Raw genomic sequence first — 11,578 nt, forward strand, 5'->3', positions numbered from 1 at the left:
ATATATATATATATATACATACATGAATAAACACATATATGAATATGTATCGATGAAGGGAAATTATCCCAAATCCATTGGTCTACAGGTATCGCTACGGCTGGAAAGGGGAGCGGTTAATTCATTACTCACAGTATACGTACACATATCATGTATCAGTAGCCAACGGGAAAAAATGTTTTCTTGGGGCTAAAATATAGTAACGTCTTCCTATGTAGGACTGCCATTTTACATTGCAAATAGACTTTACTGTTCGGTACTGTTACTACACATTTCTCGCTCAGTGATTTAAAACTAGCTGTTTTCTCTTTACGAGATCAACGACTGTATGTCACTTTTAAAATATATACTTTGAGCCATGTCGAGTGGCTGCTATCTCTAGCCGGCGGTTCTCCTGTACTGCCGAAAGGAAATTACCCATAAACTATTGGTCTACAGGTTACACTACGGCTAGAAAGCGAGAAGTTGACTCCCTTGCTCACAGTGTACGAGCATAGATCATGTGTCAGTAGCTAAATGGAAAAGATGTCTTCCTGAGGTTAAAAAAGTAGTAACGTTGTACTATGCAGGGCTGCCATTTTATGTTGGCAAATAGACTTTAGTGTAAATATATATATTGATATAAATATAAAAACGAGAGAAAGAGATTCGTTATCAATTTCAACAATTGTTTTAACCTATCTTTCATTGGTTCCACGTGGGTGCGATACTCTATAATTGGTTGTGATTGATAACGTATCTCGTGAATTCCATTTTCTCTTCCTCTCATTTACTCGATGGACGCTTACGAATTCGTGAGGTAGATCTCGGAGCGTTCATACATAATGTTGATGACACCATGTAGCCGTAGAGAAGGAAAGTAATTTAATCGGCATACTACGAGGTTAATTCCCAAGTTTTAAATAATTATTTAAATATAAGTATATATACGCATGTGTGTGTGTACATGTGTGAGTGAGTGTATGTTTATACATGTAATGTATGTATGTGTGTATGTATGTATGTATGTATGTATGTATGTAGTGTATATGTGTGAGTGATTTGGTATTTCCTCTTCTATATATGATACAATCTCTGGTTTGTAGTCGATGCTTTTGCTAATGGTATCGTTTGATCGCAGTCCACTGGGAAAGACTTTTTGATTTGTCTTCCTATGATGCGCAATTTTTGAAAACAAAATGCTCGTTTTCTCTGGCTCTGATTCTCCGCGGAAGCATATCCAAACTGTTTGTTGTTTGATATATCAGGAGTTTATTACATCTTGGAAAACAGATAGGATTTAATGATAGAAAGACCATGCAACCTTATAAAACTGACCTGAATACATTCTTCTCCCGTGAACATATGTGATTCTTTTTACGCCCAACTTTTCTCTCAATGCGTTTGTACTTTGTTGTCCATGTACACAAAGTTTGTACATCCAACAGGGCATGAATTTTTTTTACATGTCCACTACATTTAGACCCCAAATCTCACAATTATGTAGCGTTGCTGTACATACACAACAATCCGTTTTTATTCTGTGAGAGAAACATTTTGCTTCCTACAGAGGTAAAAGCTCCATGAACTTTCTACCACCTGTAGCCATAATTTCAGATCAACATTTTCCACTGTTAAGTAATAGAAACTAACTTCTATGTCTAGGGATCTGCCTGGACATTTGAGAAAATCTATCTCTCTTACACTTTTAGAAGTTATCAGCTGCATATGAAAGCTACCTTCTCTGTTAAACTGTCTGTGATACTATTGCAACTCTTGTGTTTCTATAGTTTGCACTAATTAGACCGTATGTAATTTGTAACAGAAACTCTGTACATGATTGTGTGGCTGTCATAAACCATTCATGTACTGCTAGTCCCTTTTTTACCACCGGATCCCAAAGTAAGGAGTTCTGTCAAAGGCTTTCCGCTGGTTACTGAATGTCAAATTCAGCAGCTTACTTTTATCCAAATCCTTCTCCTTACTTACTTCACCAAAAGCAAGGCTTTTTTAGTAATTGTCCATAGCACAAAACCAAACTATATCTCGGCTAGTCTAACTTTTTCTCTAATTACATGAGCTGCAGTTGTTTCCATAAGTTTTGTGCTCTTGTACAGCAATTTTATTCTTTTGTATAATTACTTTTCTATAGCATTTCCTTTACCCTTGGAACAATTCATTATAATGCTACAATGCATGTCATTATGCATACTACTTTTCTGCATAATCTGGTTGACTATACAAGTAACTAAACCATATCCCAAACTGTCAAGGATTTTAAACATTATAGCAGTAACTCCTAATAGTTCATGGGGTTTCTCCTGATTTCGTATTCTTCAGTACTTTATCGATCATACTGCTAACATCTGGAATAACAAGTCGCTCTGTTGGGTCCACATTGGGAAGATCTTTCTTTCATCCAATCTCCACATGTAATAACCTTTAATGATAGCACTTTTAAGCTTTTTTCTTTTCAGAATCACTAAGAGCATTGCTATCGATCCATACACGCCAACATGAAAAATAATAGCCAACTGTACAAAAAATGAAAAAGTATGTGAAAATATTCACAAAGACCATGTAAAACGTTGCTGCTATAGAAATCAATCGACAACATAATGAACTGATAATTGGATAAAATTTCTACAAACAGGTGTTGTCAATAAAAATAAAAAGAACATTAAAAACAATTACCTTCGCAATTTTCGGGTTACCTTTTTCAAACTTTACCTCACCAAATTCATCACATGAATTAATTTTTTTCTTAGTGACAGATCTAAACCAAATAAACAATCGAAGTAAAATTCTGATAGGAAAGGTAGAGAATGGTAAATAGCAAAATCAAGAGATAAAGAAGAGCCCTAATGAAAACTATAAATATTTACAAATATAGAGACATAAATCCATACACAGAAATAAAAAAATATATTCAAATTTTATTGAATAACACAATGACTAATTTTAAACGAACTGAATAGGAAAAACAAAGAAATATTTTGCAATCAAAAGTAAATAAAGAAAATGGAGTACACAGTGGAATAGTGATGCCACATCTGGGATGGTACTGCTGCTACACATACAGATATCAGAAAACCACATTCAGAAAGAAATCACCAATCCATGCCAAATACTGACAGATAGATTTGCTGTGTCCTCTGTTTGTCTTTTCTACCACTACTACAATAGCCTCTGCTCCTCAAAGCTGGTTGGTCTCTTGTCACCTTATCCAGGTAACACTGATACATACGTCTCTTTTTTTGTCACTCATATTGTGTCCATTATACTAGCCCCCACACTAACAATAATGCCTCTTCTTCTGAAGTATTATTCCTACCCTGGAACTCCCTTCCTGCCCATATTTTATTTCCTGAAAAGGCCTTGTGGACAAAACAGTAAAAAAAATATAATAGTAAAAAAAATATAATAAAAATATAATAGCTAAGTTAATTTAATATCTATTAATATGATTAGTAGTGTGTCTCTCTTTATCTCTCTCTTTTTTCTGCTACCCCCTTTGCGCTTGTCTGTCCCCTAAAGAAAGAATATGCTGGTCTTATTGTATTTATCTCCCTTGCTTACTATACAACTAAAGTCATATGAAAGGTAATATTGGGAGTGTATATTTGTCACTGCTAATTGTATCGTGTATATTTGTCACTGTTAATTGTATCTCACAAATGTAATTAATCAATATATAAACAGTATTTCTGTTATGGGTAACATATAATTATTACAAATATACAAATCGGAAATATCTATTAATCTTTTATACGTTTTGATTTTTAAAATATTTTAATTCTGAAAATTAGCATCCATTTCATTAGTATTCATTTTCTATGAAATTTGGAAGAGAGGCAAAACATATATATTCCCAGCATTAGCCATCATACGATGGGTTAAACAGTTGTTAATTAATAATACTTATACAGTAAGTAGAGAAAAGAACATCTGCAGAGAAGGCTAGTCTTTGCTGAGGAAATCTAATTAGACCAAAATATGTAAACAGTTATTGTAGTAGAATCATTAGAGGGTCACAAAAAAATGTCTTGTGGTATTAGTTCCACCTTTTTATATATTAAGTTCAAATGCCACTGAGATCAGCTTTGCTTATTATCCTTCTGGTGTTAACAAAATAAAGTACCAGTTAAGTAATGAAGTTGGTGTTATTGACTAATTCTTTCACCTTAAACTATTGGCATTATACTTAAGTTAGAAGCAAATTTCTCATCACTACATTATCATATTATTAACTTGATTGCTATTTTCTCTAAATATGGAGTTCAATCATTATAATAATAATGTTTTGATGTCTTCTCATGTACAGCATTGTAAATCAGCATAAAGATTCTCTTATATTTCATTCTATAAGTATGAAGAAAGTTATGTTTGTCTGAGGAGAAGAGCAAAGTATGCCAGGAACCAGGAATTGCATTAAATTAGTATCAGACATTGAGCTAATGATTTCTTGATATTGATTAATATTAATTAAATTTTTCTCAGTATTTTAAATATAATGCAAATAAGGTGATGACGAGGTAGAAGTGTTTGAGCATATTTCTTCTGGTCTTTAACGTTCTGAGTTAAAATCCTGCTGAGGCCATCGTTATCTTTCATCCTCTTGGTGGGGTTGATAAAATAAAATAGCAGTCAAGTACTGGGGTTCATGGTATAGATTAAACCCTTCCCTTAAATATTGCTAGCCTTATGTTTAAATTAGAAAATGCTTTCACCCTGATTAGAGTTAGGGGATGTGTGATGTGATGACTATCATGACATTTCCTTGACACAATTGTTTTGGGTTCAACATTCAGCCTCAGATCAAGTCATTTGACAAACACGTACAACACCAAAATTAATGAATATATTCATCTGTGGACGCGCGCACACACACACACACACACAGACACACACACACACACACACACACACACATCCACATGCCCACACATCCACATGCCCACACATGCACAGAGCCTGTCAACATACTGGTGGAGTTTACAAATTTCTCCAATGCCAGAGTTCATACACCAACCAAATTCTACAATTAACCATTAGGTCCAGCTATAATTAGCCATTAATTAGTTTCCTCTAATTTTTTTCTTTCTCTTTTCCTCATCCTTTCTGCTAAACCTGATTAACTCTCCCTTTGTAGCTATTATCTCCCTTTGGAACTTAAAATTATTTCTGTTTTTCTCCAAGTCCTTCCTTCATTTTCCATCCACCACAAATGTACATACACACATATTCACACTATTTGAATCTTACTCCTTCCCTTTCCCATATAAATACTCTATGGAGACACACACCTGTTACTATTTACTCTTTCCTTATTTCTTTTTACCTGAGTTCCACATGGACATCAACAACTTATCCCCACTCTCCTCTACTAGAAATCACATACCTTCCATCACTTCCTGTATCCATTACCATGATGACTATCTGAAATAAAACATGGATAATCCTCTTCTCCTTCCTTTCTTGTTCTATCTCTCACTCTCCCTCTTAGAAGAAGTGTTTTGCTTCAATCTTTGTTGTCTTTTTCCATTTCTACTTGGCTTAAAATATTGTCTTTGCTTTATATTATCATATTTTTGTTTCTTTGAATTATCTTTCCTGACGTGGACTAAGTGGATTCATGCTTTGATTGCTGCCTAACCTCAATAACTTAGAAAGGAGAGGAAACTGGAATCTATAGAATTGTTAAGTAACAATAAACTAGACATGTTGATTTTCATCCCAAACTGCCAAGGTAACATGGGTTTCATGTAGCCTTTTGAGATTTATTCATATTTAATAATATGTTAGAAAAAATAGTAAAGTTCTTATAACCATATATATTGTGGTGGTTTGAATTCATCATCCATGATGAAGTCATCTTGGTTTCTTCATACACTATTACTATCAAATATCTTGCCAGAAAAGTAAAATTTCAAAATCAGTAAATATATATCTCTCTCTCTTTCTTCCTTTCCCTCTCTTTCCTTCTCTCTCTCTTTCTTTCTTTCTTTCTCTCTCATTCCTTCTCTCTTGCTTTCTCTCTCTGTCTTTTCCTGTCACTCTGTCACTCCGTCTCTCCCTCTTTCTGTCTCTTTGTCTGTCTCTCTCTTTGTCACTCTCTCTGTCACTCTCCATCTCTTTCTGACTCTCTCTCCCTCCCTCTCACTCTCTCACTCTCTCTCTCTCTCTCTCTCTCTCTCTCTCTCTCTCTCTCTCTCCCTCTTTCCCTCGCTCTCTTTCTCTCTCTCTCCCTCATTCTATGCTTGAATATAATTAGGAACATCATTAGCAGATGTTATGGATTTCCCACTGAGTTTACAAATCGGTTTCTACTTTTGCTTAATTTACATCGATTTGTTCCTTAGACAATAGTGAAAGGAATCAATATCACAAATACTAACTTCTTTCACCAATAAAAAAAAATGAGTCTGATTGTTAAAACTATTAATGCTATAGCTGTCTTAAGAGAGATAAGTGTAGACAAATGATGGGTACCAACCAAACTTTGCTTTTTTGATCCCTCTGTTGGTTTCAATCCTTCAACTATTCATGAATAAAAGCAATGATGTAACAGAGTACGGTTTGAAGTATAGCAATTTAGTATATTTCCAACACATTACGAGAATATAGAAATCAACAATTGATCTTAAGAGTTATCTCCCTTGGTCATTAGGGTTTATTAACATCCCCAGGAGAGGTTTTTATCTACTAATCACTGTATAATCTCAGCAAATCAAAAATTTTGATCACATATACTATTACTGAAACCCTTCCATATATGCACTTATATGTTATCAGATTTAGGGATGTATTTCTGGCATTACCTCTCTTTTTCTGAAGTGTCAATATCATCTTCCTGAAAATAAAAGAAATGATATGGAATGTTAGAAGGAATGATGGAGTTTCAACTTTTCACATTAATGCAATATCGTACAACAAATTATACAGAGAAGCCATAATTGAATACAAGCAGTACAAGATATGAGGGTAACCACAATTATCCGGCCAAGACAATCCAATCCATATTAATACAGATATACATGATTTCTTCTTTTCTTATTTATAAGTTTTACTATGGTACACTGCTTTTCACACAGGATTTGAATGAATGAAATCTTCTGGTAAGAAACAGTTCCACATGATGTTAAAAGAATTCCATTTGACCAATTTAAACTTCTGTGTAAAATTTGTAACAAATGTCAGACTGGGAAATTTATAATGATACCTCTAAAAATGACTAAAAAGAAGAGTAGATGGAATACAGACAAAAAAAAAACTAAGTGGTCTGTTATTAAATAATTTGTAGCCTCCACAAAAATAAGACACTTTATAAACTTGGTCTTGTTGAGGTGGATTCCGACTCCACCACCCGATGAATAAAGGTTAACAGGATCATTTCTATTAAATAGAATAGACAACTGCCCAGTCATCAGCAATTGATTGACAGCGATTAATTGAATATGGCACATTCAAAACCAACAAAGTAATTGTATGCTAATAATGTTCCGTATCTGATGCATTGACAGATTTGGCAGAGATAATGGAGGTATACTGAGAAAGGTAAGACTAATTATGAGACACTGGAAGAAATAGTGAACTGTGACATGAGGATGCAGAGTTTAACAAATTAAATTATGCAGAATCAAGAGGAATTGTGATACACAATAGAATAGACCTATGCAACAATGCGTCAGTACAGAAAAATTGATGTTTAAATGATAATGATGATGTTTAATAGTATTTATCATATTAATTGTTTTATATGAAGCACATGAGAACAATTTTATGAGAAGAGAAGTACATATGATAACTTCTTATTCCTTCTCAAATAGAAATTGGAACTAGGAATTGAAAGTGAGAATTATAACCAAGTCAAGATCTCAGTTCTCTGGGTGTTTGTCTTCTAATGTGAGAGGCATAGGAATGTTCAACTAGTGACTACATTCTTCAAAGTCTCTCTTCCTTTGATTATGAAGCCAGTACAATTCAACTTCTATACATTCTCTCATTATTTTCCTCTTTCTTCCCATTAAACAGAAACGATACCAAAGTGGACGTTGGTGCTCAACACAGTCCTCCAAATCATTGGATTCTATTGAATTATCCAATTCATGCCTGCAAGGAAGATGGAGGTTAAATGATGATACATAATTATGTGTGTGTATATATATATATATATATATATATATATATATATACATACACAGGGGTTGGGAAAATAATGGAAACACCTTAAAACTTCAAACAAATTTATTTTAATTGGGTAGGACCGCCTTTGGCAGTAATTACAGCTTGAATGCTACAAGGTATGGACTCCTACAAAGTTTTAAATTGTTTCCAAAGGAATTTTTGTCCATTCATCAGCTAAAACAGTCTGGTGGAGGATATCGACTCCTTACTTGCTTTTTTAAAATGCATCACAAATGCTCAATAATATTGAGATCTGGGGACTGCGGTGACCAGATAAGATGTTCAACTTCACTAGAATGTTCCCCATGCCAATCAGTAACAACTTCAGCTGTGTGAATTGGTGCATTTTCATCCAGAAATATTGCGTTTCCCTCCGGAAACAGTTCCATAACTATAGGATAAATTTGATCAGACAAAATGCTTAAATAATCTTAACCATTAATTCTGCCATGAAGGGAAACCATTGGGCCGGTGGATTTCCAAGCTATAGTCCCCTGAGATCATTACAGTTCCTCCTCCATGTTTAACAGTTGGAAGGAGGCAGTCAGGGTCAAAAGCTTCTTTTGGCTGTCTCCACACATATACTCGACCGGTGGTCAGAAATAAGGTAAAGGGTAAAGGATGACTTGTCTGAGAAAATAACATTCTTCCACTGCTCTAGGGACCAATTCTGTATGGTTGTACTCCACTCTAAACGCTTTGCAATGTTTGTTTCTGAAAGTAGTAATCTTCTGATTGCAGCCCTCTCATGAAATCTGGCTTTGTGCAGCTACCGGTAAACAGTTTTGTGGAAACTGGGTTCGTGAGGTGGTCATTAATCTCTTCAGTAATTTTGGGAGCTGTACTTTGTGATCCTTTCTAACAATTCGCATAAGAGTCCGACGGTCACTATCTCAAAGTCTTGGCTTTCTTCCAGAGTTTTATTTCAACGAGGAGACTTTTCCTTCATTCTCAAAGGCTGTCATTACTTTCAAGACAGTACTTCTTGATACACCAAACATTTCGGCTGTTTTCCTTACGCTAGCACCTGCCATACAAGCACCAACAATTTGACCACTTTGAAAGTCTGATAGATCTGTCATTTTAATGAATTTTAATTACCTTTTTCTGATGATATCTGAATGGAAACAGCAATTTTAGCAAAACATATTATGTAACACTAATAATAAAGCAAAAAACATAAAAATAAACAAGCTTTTGACGGTTTTATAGATATTTCAAAATTATGATGCTATGATGCTAGGTGCTTCCATTATTTTGTCCAACCCCTGTATATATATATATATATATATATATTACTTGTTACATTTGACTGTAGCCATGCTGGAACAACGCCTTCAGTCAAGTAAATCGACTCCAGAACTTATTCTATGTAAGTCTAGTACTTATTCTATCGGTTGCTTTTGGTGAACCGCTATGTTACAGGGGCGTAAACATATCAGCACCGGTTGTCAAGCGATGTTGGTGGGACAAATACAGATACACAAACATACATACACACACATATATATACCTACACACACACACATATATATGATGGGCTTCTTTCAGTTTCTGTCTACCAAATCCACTCACAAAGTTTGGTAGGCCTGGGGCTATATTAGAAGACACTTTCCCAAGGTGCCATGCAGTGGGACTAAACCCGAGGCTAAGTGCTTGGTAAGCAAGCTACTTACTGTACAGCCACTCCTGCGCATATATATATATATATATATGGTGCACCAGCATGACCGCAGCCACTTGGCTGAAACCCATAAATAAATAAATAAATATATATATGTGTGTGTGTGTGTGTGTGTGTGTGTGTGTGTTTATATATGTTTGTATGTGTGTATATAATATAGTAAGGCTTCAACAATTCATATAGTACTGAATCAGTTAAGAAAGTAAAGATATTATTTATTAGACTGAATTAGAAACCCAAGGGAAACAGACATGAACAAACCTTGTAATTATTCTCTTTGTACACAGAGAAATAAAGGAGAAGGTCCTGACATGTTTAATAAGTCATTGACCACTCATTAGATGTTATTCATTATTCATTATTAACAAATGCATGGTATGCAAATTAATCTACCTATTACAGTTAAGTTCAAATTTGTGTTGGATTGAAATAACAATTGGTTTGTTTTTAATTTCATTTATATTCCATTACATTGGCATCTCACTTTACTCTTTCTTTTCCCTCTGTCCGCTTCTCTTTCTTTCAATCAGCCTCCTCTTGACTATATATCCTTAGTTTTTATTCTATTATTATCTATAAATCATATCTATATTTAAGCATTAGAATCCACGACTTAGAAATCTTGTGTTCACCTTTATATTTATACTTTTATTAGCATGACAGAATAAAGAGCTCCTTTCTTTTGAAAAGTGATAATGTAAATCTCAGACAATGATAAAATTTTCAGTTTTATTGTTATAATCATAAACTTCATTTTATAGGTTATTTACATTATTTACACTGGACGGATATGGGTCTTCATCTTGTTTGTTGTTACCACAGCGTTTACTTTCTGGCCTTCATCGGATGTCTTAGGGAATTTTGAACCTAATCGGGGGGTTCTCATTCCTAAGGTATTTTTTGCCAATGTTGTTGTTGTTGGTGGTGGTGGTGGGGTTATTATTATTATTATTATTATTATTATTATTATTATTATTATTATTATTATTATTACTATTATTATTATTATTACGAATTCAAGGCACTACATGGATTTGTACTCGGAATCTTGGGGTCAGTAGCCATGGGCAATTATAGAGTGAATTTTAGGGCTTTTAAACCTGATATTTTTATATCCTTCAATAATACCGGATCCCATATTCTACACATATCTGCACAAGGTCTGCTTAGGAGATTATTGTGTCCTAGCAAGTTGTGTTCTAGCATCCTGTGGGATGAAGTTAAAATAATAGACGGAGAACACCACTGGAAAATATGAAAACTAAAAGAGGCAGGACATTTGCTAGGACAGATGAATATGGGAACCGTTATTAAGGAAGGATACAAAAATATTATGATTATAAACGCTAAAAATCACTCTATAATTGCCCATGGGCATACAACATAGTGGTTAATAGCGAGTTCAATTGCAGGTAGTGCCTTGAATAAATAATGATAATAATAATAATAATAATAATAATAATAATAATAATAATAATAATAATTATTGAATAATTACGCATACACTCGAACGTGTACACAATGATATATACGTTTTGATACCCATAGAACTACACATGCATCTTAATGTTTACACAACTACGTGAAAATCACAGGACACACTCACGCATACGAAAACACATATCACAAACGAAGCAAAACCAAAACTTTTTTTTTTTTCTTTCTTTATTTTCATTTTGTGAACAAACACAGACAGTGAACCATTCATAAGTTTAAAACGCCACACAC

The 11,578-nt window shown here is 34.1% G+C and overlaps 1 protein-coding gene across 2 annotated transcripts in view; it reads right to left on the bottom strand.

Moving 5' to 3' along the window:
- The window catches only part of LOC106871768 (uncharacterized), a 629,775-nt gene that overhangs the window by 349,258 nt on the left and 268,939 nt on the right, over window positions 1-11,578 (bottom strand). For both annotated transcript variants that reach the window (XM_052974057.1, XM_052974056.1), the window contains exons 19-20: window positions 6,801-6,832; window positions 2,674-2,755 (exon numbers count right to left, since the gene is read on the bottom strand). In XM_052974057.1, coding sequence (XP_052830017.1) covers window positions 2,674-2,755; window positions 6,801-6,832 — 114 coding nt within the window. The remainder of the gene's footprint in view (window positions 1-2,673; window positions 2,756-6,800; window positions 6,833-11,578) is intronic.

This window comes from Octopus bimaculoides, chromosome 17, assembly GCF_001194135.2.
Source record: "Octopus bimaculoides isolate UCB-OBI-ISO-001 chromosome 17, ASM119413v2, whole genome shotgun sequence".
Classification (NCBI taxonomy): Eukaryota; Metazoa; Mollusca; class Cephalopoda; order Octopoda; family Octopodidae; genus Octopus; species Octopus bimaculoides.